At 37.7% G+C, this 24,763-nt stretch overlaps 1 protein-coding gene across 6 annotated transcripts in view; it reads left to right on the top strand.

The window, feature by feature from the left end:
* ctnnd2a (catenin (cadherin-associated protein), delta 2a) overlaps positions 1-24,763 on the top strand; it is a 326,927-nt gene that overhangs the window by 282,175 nt on the left and 19,989 nt on the right. For all 6 annotated transcript variants that reach the window (XM_059017244.1, XM_059017243.1, XM_059017247.1 and 3 more), the window contains 3 exons: positions 676-826; positions 18,385-18,601; positions 23,142-23,226. In XM_059017244.1, the coding sequence (XP_058873227.1) occupies positions 676-826; positions 18,385-18,601; positions 23,142-23,226 (453 nt within the window). The remainder of the gene's footprint in view (positions 1-675; positions 827-18,384; positions 18,602-23,141; positions 23,227-24,763) is intronic.

Genomic DNA, 24,763 nt, shown 5'->3' with positions numbered 1-24,763 from the left:
AAGGTTTCACAAAACAACCTGAACAAATGGAAACCTGAAAAGCAGTTGGGTGGCAAATATTTAAGTGGGTAAATACCTTGGACTGGCATTCTGTTAGTGCCAGCTAACTGTAGCTGTATTTACTGATCCTTTAAGTTCTAAATTAAAACTGCTACAACATAAGTTCACAAAACACAAATATGTACTGTTGAATGTCTTTTAAAATAATGTTAAATAAAAAAATCATGTTAGCAACAGAAAAATTGACTGTTGTCGTAACTTTGTAATACAATAACATTTTCAATTCACCTGATTTTTAGGAGGGTTTACAATAAACAATTTGTCCTGAATTGGGTGTCATTTTATCTGATGTGAGGTGGGTCTAATAGTTTGGGACTATTCTATAACATATTGGGACATATGGTATAGTAAAATAAATATCAAATCTAACTGTCAACCATATAGCAAAGCAGATAGCTTTCATAGTACATTCTCGTTAAAAATAACTTGGGTACCCTTTTGTAGCGATTTTAGTTTAATGGAGTGCTGCGTGCTGCTTTAGCCTGTATTTAGTGCATACCACCTTTCTTTGAAGTGCTAATGTATAGCTACATTGTACGCCTCCACAATGCTTACCCTGTCATGTTTCTCATAACCTCTAACCGTTTTTTCTTCTTCATGTTTTCTTTTTCACAGTGGTCTGTGTATATCAGAGCAGCGGTCCGAAAGGAGAAAGGTCTGCCTATCCTGGTAGAGTTGCTACGAATAGACAATGATCGGGTGGTGTGTGCAGTTGCTACAGCTCTAAGAAATATGGCCTTAGATGTGCGAAATAAAGAACTTATAGGTATGTGGTCTTTATACTCTGCTTCCAAGTATTCTAGACATATTATCATTCCCTTGCTAAAACATTTGATATAAAGGCATATGGGAGGGAAGGGGGTGTTTTTCTAAGACACACATTGAAATGCATAGATTTTCAACCCAATAATATTCATAGACAGTACAGTTTTTCTTATCTGTTCCTGCAGCCTAAAGTACTTATCCCATATCTTTTACTTTGTATGGAGGTAGTAATGGCTGTGTTTGGTCTTCCCAATCTCTCTAAATAACAGCAGTTAAAAATGATTTACCCTTTTGTAAATCAGAGCCAATGTTTAAAATCTGAAGTCTGTTTGGTATTTACCACATTTACTATTTACCCTATCATGGGCAAATACCTAATTTTCCATACACTCAGGAACAATATTGCAGCCCAACATATTAGTATCTTCCATTTGATTCAGTTTGTGATTGTATTACTTTTATAAAATAATTGAAAGTACACATCCACTTAGTTTTTCCCAGGATCATTACTGTCGAGATCGCTGTCGTTTTGTCAAGATCACGAGATAAATTAAATTATCTCAGGAAAACAGTTTTTCTCAAGATCCTGTGATAAATTATCTGGTGATCACGAGATAACAGAATGGTAATACTGATATCCTGAGGTAAATTATCTTGTGATCTCCACATAACGAAGATTTTTTTTTCCCATGGCCTCAACATGGGGATTCTAAAATATTCATTTTTTGTTTCATATACATTTTTACCAAACTGCAGGTGTCTGCAGATGGATACTGTTAAAAGGTGCATTTATAAATCTATATCACTTGCATAACCTGCAGGTCTTCTTATATAGTGTTACAAGACATTTACACATTTCTAAACAGAGGTTGAAAATGGAAATTATGTTTTACTAAGGAAATCATTTTATGTATATGTGGCAAAGTGACTTGCAGTGTACAGGTGCAGGAGTGATGCGTTGTTTAAATGAAAGGCAGACAATGGTAATCCAAGTGCTACAGGTTTTATTTTTAATCCAGGTCTGGTGACCGTAAATAATATTTCCCAGGCAATACCCAGCAATGGGTATTGGCACTGTTCAAAACAAGGGAATTGCAGTTCCAAAATAATAAACACAGTCCCGTTCCAAACACGATACACAAACACGTTCACCAGTCCTTGGTGTGTGCTGTAGTGCTTGTGGTGCGATTACAATTATTTATTGTGACACAGGTGGAGTGCTGTCTGGGTTCGTGCTGGCCTCTGGCGACAGCTCCGGATGTGTTAGCCGTCTACTAATAACAATAACAACAACAATTAGTGACAAAACAAACAAACACTCACGATACGCTTTTCAACCCTCAGGTCCTTCCGGCTTCTTTCTCATTAACCAAAACGAAGGAAGAGAATACGTCGCTTTTTCCCCTTTTTGTACCGTCACTCATGACCCCTTGGTAAACAATTGTAGCCGCTCCTCCAATCTGCGGCTGCCACATCGTTTCCCTTCCGGGTCGATGCATTAGTTTCACCGAAGCTCCGCCCCCTTTCTAGATGACCGACTTCCTTTTAACCCTGGGAATAAATTGTCAGGCCAAACAGTCCAGGGTATTCTGTTCCCGTTACTTAATTCCCTCACAGGTCGGGAGGGAGATTTACCACCAACAATCATTGTCTTTCTGTCACAGTATATAAAAGTATTCCACCATGTTTTTATATACTTTTTGGATAGATGACCCCTTATGTTCCCAGCTGTTCTCTGAGGTCACAATAGGCTGATCAGTATTAATCTGAGAAATGCTAGCAGCATACTTGAATCCTTTAAGTCTACTTTGAAGATGTATCTGTTTGAGTGTTCCTTTCCACGAGATCGGAATACTGCCAAGGATATTAAATACTTTTGTATTGGGTGAATCACTGTGAACTCAACAAGCTTATGTAAATGTGGGTTGTAAAACATTTTATAAGTCTTTTTGGCCAGAAAAAAATTACATTTCTTTCAAAATGACATGTGCTTCTTTAGTTTACAGTAATTTTCCCCTACTTGAATATACACTCTATCCACAGAAGATTTGAAAACATCTAAAGATTGTACTGTTGTTGCATATACGGTCCATAGAGTCTTATTGTACAGGTGATACAGAAATTATATTAGAGTTCACATACATTACCACAAAAGAATTTGAATGTTTAAATAATTTAGAAGTATTTCTACATCCTTCTCTAGAAAATAGACTGTATTAAAGAAATACAAATGTTTATGCATACCATTGGCACACACATCTATAAGAAACTATGAACTTCAAAGTCTGTGTGAATAGCGACTTAGCTCTTTTAAAACCCAGACACTATAACAGACTATTGATCTTTTTCTATTAAAATCTAGTGAGCCGTTGTATCACCATGGTAACTGCTTCACTTGTTTCTGGCAGCTCCAACAGAGCTAAACATGAGGGTAGCCAGCAGGAAACTATTTCTCAGGGATATGGAATTTACTCAGCATGAACTGTTTTCCAGTTATTTTACTGATCAGTACTCAATGCTGTAAAAAAACAAGTATAGACTATGTTTGGAACAGTCTCTTTAAAACATTGTGTTCCTAAACAGTTAAAACGAGTATATCCTTAATAGCAGACACCCTTACCCAGGGCAACTTAAAGTTGTATATAAAAAATACATATCAAGAATTACAGTACAATTAAGATCAAGATACAAAATACAATGACTTCAGTGCTTTTACTGAGCGCCCTTCTTTCTATTTGATTTATGTAACACTGTCAAGTTGTTATGGCCTGTATACAATGGATTTGTATTGCAGCGTGCTATCTAACTGTAACTGATTATACTTCTGCAATGCAGCAACATGGGCTCTAATGTGTTTTAATTGCAGATGCCTCTTTTAAGTATATTGAATTCAAAGAGAAGACATTTTAATTTTTGAACTGAATAAATGGCAAAAAGTATTGTGTAGTTTACATTAAGCTTACAGTATGTAAGTTATGATAATTCAGGAAATAACCCTTTGTTTAAGAAGAATATTTTTGTTTGCACATGCCATTAAATGCTGTGATGTGTTAGGGAAGCGTCATCATTTAACCAGTAGCTAAATTAAATGTAATTTAACTGCTTTTGATGACAGAAGCACCAGGGCTAATAAGATTTGCTTTACATTTCTTATACCTAATTCTATCACTTCACAGAATAATTACCCATAAAGTATTAATTAGGCAAACCATGGGATTGAAATTCAGTTAGTTCGGTTGCATTTTAATTCAGAACTCTTTTATTTTCTGTCTGATTTCACTGATAACTTATCCTCATCTTACAGGAACTTCAAAGCCAAATGAAATGATTAAAAAAGGCAAAGTGCCCTTTTTGTGTGCTTCAGATGAATCAGAATTGATCTGAGATTAACATTCTGTAGCTCATTATTTCCACATCCTCAAATAACTCTAGTTTAAATTTTTTTTGTATAGAATACGACTACTACATACTTAGCTCAATTAACACTTAACATGCTAAATATGTGCTTTTGTGTCACATGGTGTGTTTGAAAATAGAACATTTACCCATTGTAATATAACAATATGCTGGATTTGCTGGATTGCAACACCATAATAGTGCCACCACTGAAGAGCATTTTGGTATACCACTCTCATTTGCTCAACAACAAATACATATGGCTATACATATGGCTCTCTGCATGGAAAATACCTCACTTAACTGAGCATTGATGCCTTCACCAGTAGAGGTGCAGTATATGTGACTGTGTTACTGAAGACAGATATTACTAACCCTGTGGCATTTTTAAGTTCCATCACTGTCAAGCTCTGCTGTACTTGACAGTTAGGGGTGTTTCTCTTCAGGGGCACTGAGATCTCAAACTCACAGCAATGATCTTTCTTCCCCTTTGAATTTTGTGTGCTTGTAGTCTTCAGGAATTACTGTACAGTGTATTCCAGGAAATACAAATGCTTCTAGTAAACAGCATTGGCTGAAGGATGTATAGAGGATACAGCATGATATAAGTGTAATTCACATAATAAACATATTGAGCAGTTCAGCTGTTTATTCTTTTCATTTTATACCACAGATGTATTCCTGTATACAGCATAGGTGGGCCATTGTGACAGGCTGGCTTTAGTGAAGACCAGAAATGAACATACAGCACTGCGAGTGAAAATAATGAATGAAAGCGCTGTTGCGCGGTTTATTAAGTACGGCAAAATAAAAGGTTTGAACAAACACAAAACACTTTGTAAAATAAAAAACTTGTGCTCATTACCCACATTATATCCCGTGTACCAACTACAATACACCAACATTAACACACGCAACATACAAAATAAAACACAAAAATACACTCAGGGGCGGGGCACATTGCCACAGCAATGCAGATAATTCTGGTAGCCATGGTGATTTTTTGTGAAAAATAAAGTCTTTAAAACTACTGAAGTTTAAAACTTGTGATCTCTCATCACTGAGGCGCATATACAGGTGACTACCTCATAAACGAGGTAGATGCGTGATATAGTCCAAGTACCAATGTTAGATTTAGCTAATGTCTTTATTAAAGTATAAGAAGCAATTCCATGTAAAATAAATAAATAAATGAAAATAAAAACTTGAGAAGATTTTTGTTGATTTAAAGATAGAATTCACTTTTGGGGGCTCCCGAGTGGCGCATCCGGTAAAGGCGCCCTGCGTGGAGTGCAGGATGCGCTCTATAGCCTGGACGTCGCTGGTTTGAGTCCATGTTATTCCACAGCTGACCGTGGACAGGAGCTCCCAGGGGGCGGCGCACAATTGGCCGAGCGTCGCCTGGGGGGAGGGAGGGTTAGGTTGGCCGGGGTGTCCTCGGCTCGCCGCGCACCAGCGACCCCTGTAGTCCGGCCAGGTGCCTGCAGGCTTGCATGTAAGCTGTCCGAGAGCTGCGTTGTTCTCCGACGCTGTAGCTCTTGGGTGGTGAGTCCGCAGTGTAAAAAAAAGCGGTCGGCTGATGGCACACGCTTCGGAGGACAGTGTGTGTTCGTCTTTTCCCTCCCGAGTCAGCGCAGGGGTGGTAGCAGTGAGCTGAGCTTAAAAAAATAATTGGCCATTCTAAATTGGGAGAAAATAATAAAAATAATTGGCAACGACTAAATTTATATAAAAAAATAATAATTCACTTTTGGTCAAGTTGACCAGTACAAAATGTATGAGAGGCTAAAGTGAGTCGAATTGTGGATGTTCTACTGAGCTCATCCATAGTCACTGTTTCAATGCCATTTTTTTAATGATGTTTCTTGCAACACGCCAGTTTGTTAATGTTCTGTAGTATTTATGGCCCAGATCAAAAGTTTTGTTTTCTAAATTAGGAAACACATGTAAAAGAAAAACCTGGAGATTATAATATCATTTCCGTGGTCCATCTGGGCTTTTACTCTGTAATTCCCATTCTTTTAATGCAGTGGTGCACAACTTTTTTGTTTGCTGGGCCAGATTGAAAACTTAACTCACTTTTGAGGGCCACTAATGCAGTAATGTGTTTTTTTTATTTTTAGAATGACTCTATTCAGAATCAGTCAAAGATGGTTTTGTTGTATAACACAGGAGATCAAAATATGAATGTTTGTTAAAGGGTTAATTTATTTTAAGCTTTCTACAAAAACAACATACAATTATTCATGGTATTTTTTATGTAATACAACATTGTGGAATTATAGTTTCATTTCAGAGAACCTGTGGGTGTTTGACAGCAGCATGTATAAATAGCTTGACTAAACAAAGCAAGGCGTTACTTATTATAGTTGGATGCTCTGTTAATGGGACATGTTGCACTGCTTCTGGATTACCACTTTAGGAATGTCAGGCTTTATTTTTGATGTTGCCATTCACATAACAGCTTGAAGATTATTGTCAGAAATCCGATTGTGCTGTTTCGATTTATTGAGACCAAGTATTGAAAAGGCATGCTCACAAAGGAAAGTGCTTCCAAACAGACTAGCGAACGTCAGGGCCCTCTGTCGCATTTTTGGAAATTTCTCAGAATCCATGCAATTGTATAAATTGAAGAGATTTCCTTCAGGTCGATTAAGTTCAAGTTGAATACTTGATTCCGCAGCTTGTGGATAAGATGAAAATGGGTCAGCAAACAACTTCAGTTTGTCTTTATCCCTCCGAAAGTCTGAGAATCGCTGTTGAAATGAACGCTGAAGCTTCTCCACAACTTCAAAATAGGGCACAGAGTCACAGTTATGATCAGAAAACATCTGCTGGCAGGTGGGAAAGTGAGAGAGGCCACCTTGTTTCATTTGCATATGGAATAGCTACAGTTTAGTTTCAAATGTGATTTGGTTGGTGAGGTCAGAAAGAAGTTGTTCCTTTCCTTGAAGCCGGAAATTCACATTGTTAAGATGGGCAGTAAGGTCGGTAAGGAAAGCGAGATCACAGAACCACTTTACATCATCCAGTGGGGTTACAGGTCTTTCTTTCTCTGTCAGAAAAAGCTTTGATCTCCGCCAGCAGCGCCACAAACCTTTTCAAAACATTACCTCTGCTGAGCCACCGGACTGCGGTATGATAAAGCAGATCACCATAATCAGCTTCAATTTCACCTCAAAAAAATTTGAAAGTGACGGTGGATGAGTCTGCGAGATTTTATCAAGTTCACTGTGGAGACCACAAAATGCATCACATGCTCAAAGCCAAGATCTTTTGCACACAGATTTTGCTGGTGAATGATACAGTGATACTGGAGGATCTGTTCCTCCCGATCACCCAGATGTTGCTTGAGATGTGCGATCATTCTATTTCTCTCACCGGTCATCAAAGGTGCACCATCTGTTGCAATGCCTGCCAGTTTTGCCCATTCGAAACCCAAACTCTCAAGCTTATCTCAGAGACTGTTAAACAGATCAATACCCGTGTTTCGCCCACGAAGTGATGCCAATCCAAAAAATTCTTCATAAACCTCAAACTCATTTGTCAAACCACACACAACTACTGCCATCTGAGCTGTGTCTGAATGAACAGTTGTCTCGACCACTGCCACAAAGTACACAAAATTTTTTGCCACATTATTCAATTGACACAAAACGTCTTCTCCCAGTTCTGACACCCGCCGCTGCAGTCATACGATTCAAACTGACATGTTGAAAGTTCAGAGCTTCAGCAGGACAGTTCTTTCACAAAATCCCCATCAGTAAATGGTCGAGATGTCTTAGCAATTAATGAAGCTATTTCATAGCTTACCTCTGTGGCACTTTGTTTCTTTCTGCGCCTTTCGGAAGACATCTTGCTGGGCAGACAGCTGTCGATATGCAATTTTCTGATTTCGCAGTTCTCCCGTGTACTCATTAAAACTTGAATGCTTTGTGTTGTAATGCCTCGTTAAATTCCTTTGGCACTGCAACAGTTCCCTTACAAATTAAACAGATATGTAATCCTCGGGCTTCCACAAAGCAGTATTTTTCGGTCCAAGTTTTGGTGAATTCCCTATGTTCATTATCAATTTTTCGCTTTTTTATTTCAGCCATAACTCATACAAATGAAATATGCAACGATATTTAAATGAAACGTACTAACAGTCAACTTTAACACTAAAGCCTGGCTTACACTGCACGATTTTTGCTGATCGCCAACGAGCTGAGGAGTCGGCGACTAATTTCTTAAAATCTGGGACAAAATGAGGTTGTCGGGGACAAAATTGTCTGTAAGTGTGAGAGGGTCTACGATGCCCCGATAGTGGCTTCTGCGATCTCCTGACGCTCTTACGACATCCCGACAAATTTCTAACGTGTCTGTGACGGATGCGAGTGGTGTATTGAATAAATAAACAGTCCCAAAACAGTATTTCTCCCAAAACGACTGTGTTTATTGAAATAAACCTCCCCTTTACCAGCAATGGTATTTGGGAGGAACACAGCTGGCTGACACACAAAACAAAAATACAAAACCCAAACAGAAAGTGTCCACAATGAAATCCCGAGTGTCCTGTGCATGAGAGTGCTCTGCAATCCACACGGGGTGTGCTGATGTTGGTGAAGGGAAGGTAGTGCTCTGTGATATGGAACTTGCTTTGTGGCTGCAGTCCCACGCTCCTACTCCGCCTCTGAAAACACACAACAAACAACATGTAATCCAAAAAACACAACGCTCCGGCTGGTGGCTCAGTTTCTCAGCGCAAGCGGAGGTACTGACGTAGCTGCTTCCCCTTTGTGCCCAGCAAACTCCTCCCTGCAGTCAACGCGTCGCCATCATTTCTCCAATAGAGGGCTGCCCCGCAGCTGACTGCAATGGAATCGTCCTGAGTACTTGCAGCTACGCGCCCCTCCTAATATGGTCACCTTCCGGTTTCCACCTACCACCGAGGTGGCGGATCTAGGAGGCAGCTTACCTTTCCCCTTACACAGCGCCCTTTCTAATTGGGAGGGAGGTTTACAGCATCGATCCTTTCTCTCTCTATCACAGTGTCAAAAAACTTTAGTCCACGACAAAGCAATTTGTGAAATGTGTGAGGGGCTACGGGCCGATTTATTGACGAATCCTGCCAGTAGCCAATAGGACAAGCTAGCAACAGTGGCGACGAAGAGAAAGGTTGTGCCCCGCAAGGTGTGGAGAAATTGAGGAAAGGATGGTGGAGATGTGGCAGGAACACCCGTGTCTCTTTGACATAAGTGACATTTCCTATCATGATCGCTCATTGAAGGAACAAAGATGGAGGGAAATTGCTTTACAACTTCAGGTACCTGGTAAGTAAATAATTGTTATAACTTATTAACTCTGAAGCAGATACTGTGTGTGGTAGTGTGTGCTCTCATGGCAATCAATTTCTACAGTCGCTCGTATTCGATATCCCTTTCAAACCGCTACTGTATGCTTGTATTGCTCATTTAATCAAAATACAAGGAGGAGGGGTGCGCGTCTGTGTGTGTGAGAAATAGAGAGAATGTAGATTACGTTGTTGCATATTTAAACCTATGACAAACTTGTAGTAGCCTACTATTAAAGTTGTATTCTAGTCTGTTCAAAAGCGCAACACTCGCTCGTAGTACAAAATATTTATTAGTTTGGCATTTGCCCGGACTGCCCTATGGCCAGTCCGGGCCTGAATGTAAAAGTCAAACTTCCGGCATGAACCAATCACAATGGGGAGTTCTCCGTTTAGCCCCTGCCTCCATTGCTAAGGAAGAGGCAGGTGTGTATATTTGAACAGAGAAAGGAAGTAGATGTGTTTATCGGTGTTATTATGAATAAACGCGCTGTTCTGTAAAATTGTTAAATACAATTATTTTGTGGAAAATTATACATATATATATATAAAAAAAAAAGTATTGCGGGCCACAGAATGCCTCTGTGCGGGATGGTGTCCACCACTGGTTTAATGGTTCAGGCTTTGATTTCCTGTCAAAGAAAGTAATTGATATAGATATTAGTGGGCAGTAATTCAGCTGACACATTATTACATTGCCCACAGAAAAAAGCAAGCCATTTGGAATGTATTGTAATTCCTAACCAATTGTTCTTGCTTTTTCAAAAGAACATATTCTATATAACAAAGGGCACTCTTGAAATAGCTTCAAGGCAGCAATTTACTCATCATGATTTATAATTCTTTTAATCTTTACTTTTATGAAGTAATGAAGTAAAGATTAAAAGAGAGAGGAGGCCATATGGCCCATCAGTGCTCGCCCAGTTCCTAGTAGCTCCTAGTTTATCTGTAAAGTAGTTATATAATATAACTTGTATTTGGATATAGAAAAAAATGATCTTATGATTCAACAAATAGGCTTCCATTTTCAATGGTTAAAACATATTTTTTACACTATACTACTCACTACTAAATCATACATTGCAAAATCTGTCAATTATTTATTATCTATACTTTTTCACTCTGGTTTCAGTTGGCCTCTCATCTTTGAGATGTTCTGTATTTGATTAGGAGCTTAAAGATGAACTCTGTCAATCGTTGCTGTTATGTATGTTTTTTAAACAACTTCAGAGAACAAGACAAGTGTACCAGTTAAAAATAGGCAATAAACAACTTTGCTGCAGGAAGGAGCAGTTAATTTATTGTTCAGGACAGTATTTTTTTCCTGCCTAAAAAGTTGCCCTTGGTTCAAAATACCAGTAGGGCCACATCTTAAATGCAGTGACAACTTTGTTTTACCCTTTTCTGTTTTATGATATTATTCAACCTTTTGTACCTTTTCAGTGAAATAAATGTGTTTTTTTCTGTGCTGTAGTGAGTTAAAAGCATCCACTGCTAAATGACTACTATATATTATAATATTTTCTTTTCCAAATGAAGCACGAAAATATTATGATATACTGTACAGTTAGTTTCCCCCTTATGTAGTGAAAATGTGCATTGGCACAGATTCAAATCTTCATGCTGACAATAGAAAATCTATTTTGTGTTCATTTAGTTGCAAGGACCCAGCACTTTCCCAAAATCAAATTAAAATTATTTATCCTTTATCAACATCAGCAGTAACATCTTGCAATACTAGGTTGGTAAGCAAGCTAATGTAATTACACGATATTCAGAATGCTTGGCACAACTGCAAGGTTTTTTTTTTTTTTTCATGGCACAGCTATGAAAATTTTAAAGACAGGAGGAGTGCTGTGGAGCTGTAGAAGGGCATAGCCCATATAAAAATACTATATTGCTGACCATCATTGTATGCTTTCATAGTGATAGTTGAAAACTAGGTCACACTTTATTTTAAGGGGCATGTGGCCAGGCACAAGCCCTGCTGCTGTAAATAGTGTGTGTGTGGCAATGCAAGGTTGGCAGGGATGGGGTTAAATATGTCCCTGCCAGCAATGACAGGTGTGGTCATTCCCCAATTAGGTAATTGGTGCTAATTGGAGTGGAGTGGAGTGGAGTGGAGTGGGGTGATTTTTGTAGAGAGTTTCAATGTGGTAGGAAGGCTAATGCCCAACCTACACGTAGTTACTGTATGCTTTTGTTTAAACCTTTTATTTTGGCCCTTGTGACGTGTTTATTTTGTTCCTGTTTTTGTGTTTGGTTTTGTTAAATAAACGTGCGTATACGTGCTTAAACTGCAGCTTTCTGTCTCTGGGTCTCTTCATAGGGCACTTTTTAGTTTATTCACTGATACAGGCCAACAAGTATTTAAAAAGGTTAATTTTTGTTTATGGTTAATGAGATTTATTTTATTATCTGCATTTTTGTATTACATTTCTTACCTGTTTCATATGCCATTATTTGTATCCCTTATTATTCTCTAATGCTGTCTTTGCTTAGATCATTATTTACCTTGCTTGCAACTATAACTACAGTATTTTAGTAAAAAAAAAAAAAAAAAGCCTTTTTCAACCACTGTGTCAGCCTCTAAAAGCTCATTGGTTTGGTGAGGTGGTTTGAAAATGATCACCAAGGATGTATAGCTGCAATTTCTGCCCCCTCCGAAAATGTGGTTTTGTATAGATTTCACAAACTCAATAGTTGCCACTGTTGCAGATGGGGTTAGGATTATAATACAGTCAGTTTCAGAACCATATTGGTCATTCCTAAACCACCGCACTGTAGTTGAAATGGGATGCTAGGCAGTGGGTCTGGTTAATAATTATTTAACCTGATGGAGAAGACACATATTGTAGGTTTGCTATTCTCTTGAGTCAGCATAATCTGCTCTTCAGTCAGCATGACCGTTTGAAGACAGCACACCTACCATCTCTGAACATGATAAAACAATGCTGGCCATTACTTGATTTTCAAAAATGACAGTTCTACAGTCAGGAATGTTCAGAGCTTTTTATTTATTATTTTTTAAAATATTGTTTAAGATACAGATATAACTCCTTAGCCCTGCTTCCAGTGGCAGTTGACCTCCAGGTGACATCCTTCCTCACTTAATAATTCTTGTCAGCTCCTCTAAGATAAGCCATCATTAGCTCTTTGAGAGCTCTCCTCCCAGATAAATTAACATGCATGGAAGTGGTGGTGGGGGGGTCTTCAGGGAGGATTCAGCATTGGTGATTGTTAGCTTGCAGTTTATTAAATCATTTCCACAGAGAATGAGGATAGGATTTTAAACAGGGCTACAAAAGTGAGGTATTTTGTAATAATTAGCTTTATTATAATACTCTAAGAAGATGTTCAAAGATGTAGACCATTTAGAATTGCAGACTTTTAATTATTTATTTGAAATACTATAAATACGTGTACCATATATATATATATATATATATATATATATATATATATATATATATATATATATATATATATATATATATATACATTCATAACCAATTTTACAGTGCGTCCACAAGATGGTGAGGGATACCAACCTAATTCTCTCAGGCATAGGCATGTACTGTATTTTCAGAAATTGTACTTTACATAAGTGCCATTGCATTTCGAGATTGTGTACTGTATGTGTTTAATTTACACATACATATGTTCACATACTTTAAGTTAACATAAAGTCATTGTTTCCTAGGTAATCACATCTGAAAAAAACATGCCCCTAAATCAATATTCATTTCTGTGTGCCCAAACAAAGACTATATATTCACAAACACTCCCCAAATTTGAAAAAGAACATTAGAACATTTCCGAGATAGGAGGCCATTCAGCCTATTAATGCTCGTCAAGTTCCTGGTAGTTGATTGATCTCAACTGTCATCTTGGGACATAAAGGATCCCAAAGATTCAGCATCAACAACATAGCTAGGTAATCCAATCTAATTTCCAACTGTGTTCTCTGGTCCTGTTTTCTGTGCTGTGCTTAAAGTATTGGTTAGGGTTAACTTAGTCAACTCATTTTAGGATTGTAAAGACTTCAGTCAAGTATCCCCTAATTCTTCTTTGTTCTAGGCTAAATAAACATTGCATATGTACCTGCACACCTTTATTTCAATACCATAACACTCATAGATCTTTAACCCATTAAGATTGACTATTTAATGAAAAGGGCAGTAATGTCTAATGGGATTTCCACATGAACAGGACAGATAGCCTTGATGGGTAAGATATCTTACATGCTTGCTTGTTAGTCTTGCTTCAAGGCTGTGATATTTATGTTTTCCGTGAATGCTCTTCACCCACGGTTGCATGTGGCCTTGAGTATCTATCAGCGACTAAATCTCCTCCTGAACCCGGGTCTCTTCTGATGATTGAATTGTTGCATTGTCAGACGCGGCTGGTGTATAGAGGGCATTGGGGCACCGCCCCACCAGTTTTAATTCAATAAATAATGCTTTAAGTAATTTATTATTTTGTCCTGACCATGGACAGCAGCAGAGGTCACTGTATCGTTACCTATTTTATATAATATTGTTACGGGATCGCTGCTGCTGCCACCGCATATGAGCATTGGGGCGGCTTCCCCTGCTGCCCCTGTAGCACATGCGCAGCAGCAATTTCCTCACCGTTTTAAGGCAAAGGTACTCAATGTTCACTGCTCTGTGGGGCGAGTCCACTGCTGCCCCTGTAGCACATGCGCAGCAGTGGTTTCTGAGCTCTGTATTGAACAACAATGCTCACATGTTCAGTGCCTAGTGGGGCGTGTTATCACTCGTCCAAGCGCAATGGGTGCGTTCACGCCACGCAGACTTTCGCCATTCTGCGCAGATTCTGCACAGAATCGGAGCTAGTAGCCAATGAATTTTCAGAATCTTTGCAGAATCTGCGCAGACTTAGCAAAGTCTGCGTCTCGTGAACGCACCCAGCGTTTTGCGGGTATATCCAGTCTGAGAAGGCGTGGTTGTTGACGGATAAAAAAAAAATGTCGGAAATTAATAGTGTTGAGAAATTATTGACAAATCCATTCCTAGGAATGAGTTTTGAAGAGAATCTGAAACTGAAAAGATTAGGACCTAATTAGCCTGATCTGACACTTCAGCAACCTGCAAAATACAGGGGTAAGGAGTGTTTTTTGAAGTTTTCAAAGTCGTGGTACGAGAAAAAGAAGTGGCTCTGTGGTAGTAGCACTAGAAATTCTGCTTCCCGTGTTTACTATTTGGAGAGGATATCGCTTGGACAACAGGAGTGAGTGACTTGAAGCATCTTTCCAAAAGGATTAAAAAACACGAATCATGCAAATCTCACTTGGACAGTGCGATTAAACTTGCTATGCTAGGGAGTGTAAATATAGCTACACAATTAGACAACAGCTACCGTGTAGGAATAAAAAACACAATGCAGAAGTTGATAAAAACAGATACATCCTGTCGAAACTTATTGACTGTGTGCGGTTTGTGGTGCTTTATGCTTGATGTGACCAGGGAGTTCATTGTGCAGCTGGCGACACCACTGATCTATCAACAAAGTGCCAGTCAGTGCTGGCGTAGCAGTATATTGATGGAAGCGGCAAAGTCGTGGAAAGGTTTTATAGTTTTAGTCAGCTACACAATTCCTGTGCAGACTCAATTACCAATGCAGTGCTCGAACAACTAGACGTGGTTTTCCCTGAACAACCGGACAAGGAAAAGGTGATAGCTAAAGCTACGATGGTGCCAGTATAATGCAGGGTGAAACTGCTGGGGGGGTGGCGGTCCGAACAAAAGTGCAGGACAAATACAAAAATGCGCATTACGTCCACTGCTATGCGCATCAACTCAATCTAATTATGCAGCAAGCTGTAACGAAAATCTCCCAGGTGAGGGTTTTCTTTTCCGATTTGTCTGGTTTTCTCGCTTTCTTCTCACATTCCCCCAAACGTACTACGTTCTGGGTGCCATAGTGGGAAGGAGGCTCCCAAGAGGGGCAGCGACACTCGCACTGTAACGTAATATAAAAGCACTGACTTGACCTTGTCGAGTGTTTTAAAATGATCGAGACTTCTGGGGATTTTGAGTCCATTGCTATTCGCGAAGCCAGAGGATTCACAAGAATGCTAGACGACAGGGAGTTTCTTTTTCTTTTTCATGAAATCATGCCCCATACATGTTGTACAGCCAGCTCCAGAAGCGAGATATTGACACAGTGTATGTTGAAAAAAATACCACCACATTTGTCATCGGCAAAGTGCAAGACTCGGTTATCAATCTGATATCTAAACTGCCTCCACTGTCTGAGTCGTCCAGGCGAAGCGCTGACATGGCTGGAAACGAGAAAATTGCTTGAGCAGTGTCAGACATAATAATCGTCAATGCCAAGGAACGTTTTGCTTTCATAAAACATCTTGTGAGTGCCAAGTTGTTGCAAAGTGAATTATTTGAAAGGCACAGTAAATGTTTTCCAGTAGAAGCATTGGCCGAGACGGTACAGGCATATCCAGTGCTGGACAGAGGAAAGCTGCAAACAGAACTGTCATTTATGAGAAACCAGAATTTTGTTTGGCTAGTGGGGCTGTGGCACGCTACAGTTTATTTACTGAAAACAACCTGCAGGACACATTTTCTGAGACTGTGACATTGTGACATTATTGAGCATACTTATTACAACATCGATGACATCTGCAGAATATGAAAGATATTTCTCCACACTGAAGAGAATTAAAACATTGTCAACGCATTGGCCATGCTGTCAATTGAGAAATTGCTGATCGAGAATTCAAAAAGCGAACCATTGAGAAATTTGCTGCCCTCAAGGATCGCCGAGCAAAGTTCCTGTATAAGTAGGTGAGTACAGTTTGACTTAAGAAATACAATAAGATGATGCCTGTACACATACACAGTTACAAATTGTGCTCTATTAAAGCCCTGATTGCATACTGTTAATTGTGATAGATGACTTTTTTTTTTTTGCAATCAATAGTCACTGTATGCACATAACCTTGAAAACATACTCTGCCAAAACCGGTCCTTCTTTTTCTACTGGCTTCTACGTATATTTGGTTAAAAATCAATTTATGTTAAAGGGATGTGCAGTAAAACCTGTCCAATCCAGCCCCAACCAAATCTCTGTTGAAATAATGGTGCAATACCCTCTACAGTTTGAAACTTGTCTATCATATTGCCTAAAACCCATGTAAATCTGTCTGTGCCATCCGGGACCAAGTCATGTGATTTTTCTTTTCTAGATTTACCATCAAGTATGTCGGGTAAATACACACATGCCCTGCAGAGATGGTACATCTACAGCAAAATCCTTCTTTACATAATGGAGAAAGTAAATTAAGCCTTAGCGGTCCATTTATTCAGCGCATCTAAGGTGCATCAGGTCCAATTTATTTTCACACGTGCACAAAGGTTACCCACTCTTTCTGGATTATGTAACTTTACTTAACCTGTGTCACCTCTAAAAGAAAAACTGCTTTACGTGTAAATTACAGTCATCATACAAGTGACATTCAGTTTGGACTATTGAATCATATTTCATGGAACAAGGGAAATATGACCATAAACCAACATAAGAGGACAAAGAAACAATCGGTATTCATGTCCTTGAAATGTATGGAGCACTGCTTATTAATATACAAGAACATGTGTATCCAGTATAGTGTTTAATGTATGTTGACAGATGCTAAATAGAACCAAGTGAAAACAAAAATCTAAAATAATCAGTGGAGCAATACAATTAGATTTTGCTTTTGTTTGCATGTAAACATACTGAACATTTTCTATTACGGCTTTGCCTTTGATCAGTTGTTTAATTTCGTTTTCATTTTCTGTTGGACATAAAAGTCCAATTTAGACAAGTATCGTTCGTAGCCCTGTAAATTTCAAATACAGAGTTTATTAAATTGTTATGAGCCTGTGTTTTCCATTATTATTATTATTATTATTATTATTATTATTATTATTATTATTATTATTATTATTATCATTCTTCCATGAGAACATTTTAAGAAATGGGCATTATTATTAGTTTATCACTGCACTGAAGTGGATTGGCTTCCCAAGGTGAATCTGAGGGTGCTTAATGGACCCAGAAGGGTGATTCTCCTTTCCATATCGCACACATGTTTAGAAGTAATTCCTCTTATCATTGACTGTTTTTATTGCTTTAAAATTGTTTTAAAAAATAACAATAATGTACCTTCTGTTTTCTCCTCATTTTGATGTTATGGCATTGGGGGATTCTTAGTTTGATGTGTGGTGAAGTGATTTCAGGCTCAAATCATGGAGATTGTAAATAGTTTAGTAAAATGTTCTTCAACGTGCTTCAGGTAGCGATGCACATAATTTTTTTTTTTTTTTTTTATATTCCATGTACCATTCTCTTCAATAGTAAAACACCTTGACATATTTAATAGTTGTTGGGTGGTTGTTCATGCTAATTATTATGTATATATAGAATATTTTTTCCTAACAGGAATATGTTGCCCCCCCCTGTTTAGTTTTTTTGTTTGTTTGTTTGTTTGTTTTTGACTTTCTTCTTTTTGTTGTGCAGTGCTTCCGCAGTTAAACAACATGTTGCTGAAAAAACAGGGTCCTGGCACTTCATTACTGCACACTAAAATCATGACAGTCACACAACAACACAATTACCATTCAAAGCAGTCCAGCATTTTAAAAGTGTATAGCTACCTTGAGTACAAATCACCATGTGGCTGGTCTTCACTGTTCAAGGGCAAATTTGAGACTTTTCATGATAACACAAGAACTAACATGAGCATGCCCTTTGTCTGCTTTGTCTCCTTCTCTGCTGCTTGCTCTGCCACCACTCTCTAAACTCTAAAGGCAAGTACGCTATGCGTGACCTGGTCCATCGTCTACCTGGAGGAAACAACAGCAGCGGCAACAGCACAGCCAACAAGACCATGTCGGACGACACCGTAACTGCCATCTGCTGTGCTCTGCATGAGGTCATAACTAAAAACATGGAAAACGCCAAGGCCTTACGAGATGCAGGTGGAATTGAGAAGCTAATCGGCATTGCAAGAAGCAAAGGAGACAAGTATGTATTGCATAACCTGCCCTGTGCCCCCTGGTGTGTGTGTGTGTGTGTTTGTTCTACATTGTTATGTAGGTCACAGCACATGATGGTTTAAAAAGGGAATTTCCCAGGCAATTTAAATATTTATCATCAAAGGTTTCTACTTAATGAACAATCCTGGGTCCTTATAAAGTTGGAAACCCTATAATTGATTTGCATGTGTAGGCTTGTATGTGCAGCAATTCAAATATGAATAATGCAACACTTCTGCATGCCTACTGTATCTACACATGTGCACCTACACTCACGTATCTATGCATGCTGTCAAACATACACAGACATAATTTATGTACGTATGCATATACTGTACACAGATACTTGCATACATCTCAAACCACTGCTAATACAATAATGGTTCAAATGTGGCTATTAAGTTAGATTGTTGTCTCTGGAGATATTATTTTCCACTTAAGCAAATAGTATTAATCAGACAGCTGGTGTGGATCAGTGCAATGTACCCCCCATAATGGTTACATTATAGATTTTATTTTGAATTGAAAGCAATTTGAAATGAAAATATTTTTCAAGTGGTTCATTCACAGTTATTAAGGGGAATACATTTTGAACATACCAAAACCATCCCAAGGATTATCATGATTTTAGTTTTTCAAAGAACAACTTTACTCGCCCTCATTTTTAGAGAAAACCTCTTCTGCAGTTAGACAGATTCCACTTAGTCACAGAAAAAAAGAAAAAAAACATGCTGTCAAGAGGCATTTAACATCAGTTCATTTAACTCCAAGAAGAAAAAAAAAAAGACATTTGAATAGTCACATGGGTCAAGATTATGTCAGCTGAGCTTGCTCATATTAGGTGCATTATTAAGTCTCCTATTGGCTTCACACTTAAGGTTCAGCCTTCAATTTTATCAAAAGCTATATCTCGTTCCTAGTCATAAAGAAACTATATTGGTTTTAAGGGAAATGCTTAGATATCATGACAGTGAGTAATATATACATCCAGCAGAATGACTGGCCCTAAATGCCTGTGTCTGATACAATTGCATTGCCTCTCTCAAACTTCAATGAGCAATACCACACTCCCTTCACATGGTGCAGTCAGGGTTTTAACTAAGAGGGTTATTTTATCAAATACTTTACATTATGCTTTGCATTATGCAGAATGTTAAAATTAAATTGGATGTTGTCTTCTAAACCAGGGTACAGCCATCGTGTTCTGCATTTTTATTTGGTGCTGTATGTTTTTTGTGTGCACCAGGCACACATCATGATGAGGTGACGGTGGATGAAGTAAATGTGTTAAATTAAATAAAAATGGGAATGCATGAATGCAAGCTGCCTAGCCAAAAGTTTCCAGCGTCTTCCATAAAAACAATGTATTATTGTTAATGCTATAATCAGTATTTTATTCTGAATAATGTATAATAAATGAACTGCTAACTTAGAAGAGATGGTTATAACCCTGGGGAAATATCCCATGGAGGCTACAACAAGACACCCTCCTTTGGATATTATTCCATTTCAAACAGTCTCAGTGTCATAAAGTTCACACTTCTTTATTCTGAGATGAATCTCTTGAAATTCAAAAACAGAATCCTGAAACCAAGCATACATTATTATTCAGAACTCTGTGCTCCCATCTTGATAAGCATCATAAACAACAAAAAGAGATTGGCTTTATTTACAAAAAGGATATATGATTTTATTCATATTTTCAATGTAAATATTTTTTCATAATTCATACCTATTATAGTTAAATATGTTACCATTGCTGACCATAATTGTATTCTGGTTACTATAACAATGACTGGCTGTGATGTGAAAATTAGTTGAGCTTGTTCATGCGGCGCATGATTCATAATTATTCATAAGCCTTAAAAAGACAATGTTCCTCTCTATCTAAGAATAAAAAGGGATACCTTGTGCAACATTTCAGTACTAGCTCAGTTTGCTTGTCTGATATTCATATCATTAACTAAAAACATATAATTATAAAATGTTGTTCCATTTCAGTAGTTAAAAACATTTACACGTTGACTGTTTTACTATAGGAGTTCAAGTACCTTGAAAAAGTGTTATACTCCTCAACTTTGAAGTACTACTGTAGAATGCATTACATACTGTTAATTGTACTGTATTACAAAGTTACTGTGTCCAAAATACTGCATTATTTAAGCAATACGCTTAACGTCTACCACAGTATTTTTGCAGTTGTATCATGCTTTTCTCATGATTATGCTGTTTTTACTATAGTTTATAAATATGTTTTACCATGCCTAGCTGGGATTTACAATGCTTTCCTATGCTTAACTATGCTTTCACTATGCTTTATTACAATTTGCTATGCTTTTATTATGAGAAAGTTTTATGTGGGTAGAACCCTGATTGGAAGGCAATATCGTCTGGTAGTTGACTGTCAGGAAGCTCAAGCCATAGGCACTATCATACAGACAACTACCAACTACCTGATGAACATGGTTTTATTTTGATTAGAAACATTTTAAATCTCTTACAGAATTTGCAAGTTTATGGTTTTTTTTTCATTTCACTTTTTTTAAGCTAGACAGTTTGTCTAAGTGTTCAGCGGTCAAGTACAGCTTCCTTAGGTTTCTAATGCAGTTTAGTGTAGGAATACTTATTATTATTATTATTATTATTATTATTATTATTATTATTATTATTATTATTATTATTATTATTTCTTAGCAGACGCCCTTATCCAGGACGACTTACAATTGTTACAAAATATCACATTATTTTTACATGCAATTACAATATTTTTTACACTTTTCTTTTTTTTTCACATACAATTACCCATTTATATAGTTGGGTTTTTACTGGCGCAATCTAGGTAAAGTACCTTGCTCAAGGGTACAGCAGCAGTGTCCCCCACCTGGGATTGAACCCACAACCCTCCGGTCATTATATATATATATATATATATATATATGTGTGTGTGTGTGTCTGTGTGTGTGTGTGTGTTGGGGAGCTATTGAACAGCAGGAAATTAATAGACGTCAACACTTCACTGCACTCACAGAAACAAGCATGTCCCCCTTCTCCTGTGATACTTCAATGTCTTGGTAACAACTTCTGTTAACCCTACTGTTTGAATGCTTTTGCTGGGACATTTGTTTCCCAAAAAAGGAGAACGTAGACGTGATTTATTTGTTCTGATGGACTGTTATTGTTTGACAAAACTGATTTCAGTTAATTTAGCTCAAGTGGACTTCTCTGCCAAAATTATTGGCAACCACCCAAGCTAGTGTTGTTGCAATGTGTCAAACGAATTACCAATGTAATATCAACCTGGGCAGTCCATTTTTGTTAAAATAATTCAGCAGCTGATTAAGAATTAATAGGGTTAAATCATAAACATTTTCACTTATGTTGTGCCACACAGCTTGAGCACCAATCAGGGATGTACAGTTACTAATGTGGTCAATCTAAAACTGCTTTTGTGACAATACTAAGACAAATGATTGCTTTAGGTTATATAACTGGATGCTGTCTTTGAAAAACATAATGAAGATACTAGAGTAAGATTTAGAATGCAGTAAGCATTTCAGCACAGGGAGCTAGTCTAGCCAACCAACCAAATAGTACATAACCAATATTACATACAAATTGTTTCTTTTTCTTCAAAAACAATATTGCCTGTTAATCTTTCAGGGAAATTCCTCAAACAGAACGGTCTTATTCAATCGTAAATTATTAATAAATGGTCATTTAGAAAGCATTTAAATTAAAGAATATGGCCGTTTAGAGATGGCCGTTTCAAATAATTATGGATTTAATGATTTTATTTTGTTTCCTCCAAGCTGGCTGGCAAGAACTTCCCTGATATATGTTTCTACTGTCAAGTGGGACATTTGCTGATTAATCTTATGATGTATTATTCGTAGGCCTCATCGTTAAAACTGATCTGCTGCTTTAAAGTTTTCGGACGATTAGACTGTGAACCATCAGTGTTGATGCTGCTTCAGCAAGCAGCAGGGTTTGCTTAGCAAAGAGTACAGTATTGTAAAGCCTGTTTACCATAGTACTGCTTCTGATAATAGCAAGTCACCCCTATTGTTTAATTAAGGGGCCTTGGTACAATCAGGTTAATTGCTCAAATGCAATGATAGATACTGTGTCATTTGCTCAGCAGAACACATTGCAAAAAAAGAAGCACCTGCTAAAGTGATATGTTGGTCTCTAAAAATGTATAATGTAGATTGTTGCTGTGATATGCATTTCTGTGGATTACTGATTTGACAAGTACTGACTTAAGATAAATGCTAGTTTGCTGTTGTTTAGCTGATAGGGAAGTCTGCATGTCTACATTGAAAAGGGAGGATTAAAAAAAACATGAAGTTGTCGGCCCTTTGAAGGAAGACTTGCCCATACTGAAAATAAAGCTTAGATGAAAAAGAGCTGATTCAAGGTGAAAATATTAATTGCGTGGAGTAGAATTATCTATATAATATATTATATTGTAATGAGGCAGCTGTATTGTTTTCAGCCTTATGTTGTGGTATTTTGTTTTTGTTCCACAGGCACTCACCAAAGGTGGTGAAAGCAGCATCTCAGGTCCTCAGCAGCATGTGGCAATACAGGGATCTGCGTAGCCTCTACAAGAAGGTAAGAGATTATAATTGGAACACCACTTGAGGCTAAAACAATGTCTTATTTCATATTCCGCTTACTAGTTAAGGTGTTTGCACTCACTCTGAATGGTTCTGGGTTTTGTTTCTTGCTATGTTAAGGTATTAATATTTTTTTTCGAAATCTGCCTTTACGTAGCTTTGAGCTAATAAGGAAAGTCCAAGGTGCTGGCACCAACAGGCTTGCACGTTCCATTCAAATCATGTGGCAATGTGACCTTTCAACTGTCGACCCCGCCAATACCTTATATATATATATATATATATGGTGTGATATTGTGTCTTTTCTCTACCCATACCTGCTCTACATACTATATAAATATGGAGAGTAGGTGTGGCAAGAGTTGAAAAGACACAATGCCACATATTTTGAATAGAATGTGGAACGCTGCTCAGTCCCACACTTAGGATACTTCAAACAAGCTAAAACAAACTGATAACCAAGTAAAGGCAGATGTAGTGAAAAGTAACTCAGTATGGGAGCATTCAAACCCAGAATCACTCGGGTTGATTACAAACCATAACATTGTAAGGGAAGGTGAAGAAAAGCTATTAAAATCACATTTTGAAGCTACTTGCTTTTGTTTTATTTCGATGCAGATCAGCTCTACCAAAACGGAAGTCTGAATTTCAAAGCATTTCTAAATTTCAAAGCATACATAAAATTATCATTTCAGGATTTGTTCCAAGCACCAGATTTAGGATTTTATTAGTTATTGATTATTAGTTATTTAAGGCAAAACAAGAAGTTAAATCCCGCGAACAAGCAGAAGTAAGTACTGCTACTCAAGCCTGTCAATTCCGATTTAATGTGATGAAAGTTGAAATCAAAAGGGGGAGTCTGTTATGGAGTCTATCTTCTCGTCAATCGCTTAATCTGATTATCATTCTTAATACTGTTGCTTTGCTTTTTAACTGTGAGCCATGCTGAGCCAAACTTAACCATTTATCAACATTATGATGTACAGTAATAGACCTAATGGTGCTCACTTGTATCTTTGCCTGTCCATAATCTCTAGGCTACAGCAAAGGTGGTTAAAGGGGAAATCTCATGTAGATTTTATTTTTTTTTACTTTTTTGGTTAGCCATGCTCTTTTGTCCTTTCTTGGTACACCCTTCCCATTTTCAGTTTGTGTAAACGTATTTAGAGCTCCTAATGAATCTTGGCTTGCTGCTATGAAAAAGTGCCATGTGCTCTTTCTTCCCAAAATCCTACTAGACATTGATGTTGTAGTGCTATAAAGTTAAAACTCTAAATATGTGCATAACACAATCAGAAGTTATACCAATTAAGCAACAAGTATTTTCAACCTTTTAAAAGTTGTTTGTGGTGACACAGGATGTGGTTCGCTTTGGGGCCAAGGCAAAGTGGAAGTAAAACACATTGGGTTTTGATTTTGGTGTGGTAGGACAGTAAAAAAAATTAAATGTACAACAACAACAACAGCATTTTATTTAGATAGCGCCTTTCATAGCAAGTATCCCAAGGCACTTTACAAGATTTAAACAAACA

Source organism: Acipenser ruthenus, chromosome 3 (assembly GCF_902713425.1).
Source record: "Acipenser ruthenus chromosome 3, fAciRut3.2 maternal haplotype, whole genome shotgun sequence".
Lineage (NCBI taxonomy): Eukaryota > Metazoa > Chordata > Actinopteri > Acipenseriformes > Acipenseridae > Acipenser > Acipenser ruthenus.
The sequence above is the reverse complement of the archived record's forward strand: the minus strand, read 5'-3'. Positions and strand labels throughout refer to the sequence as shown.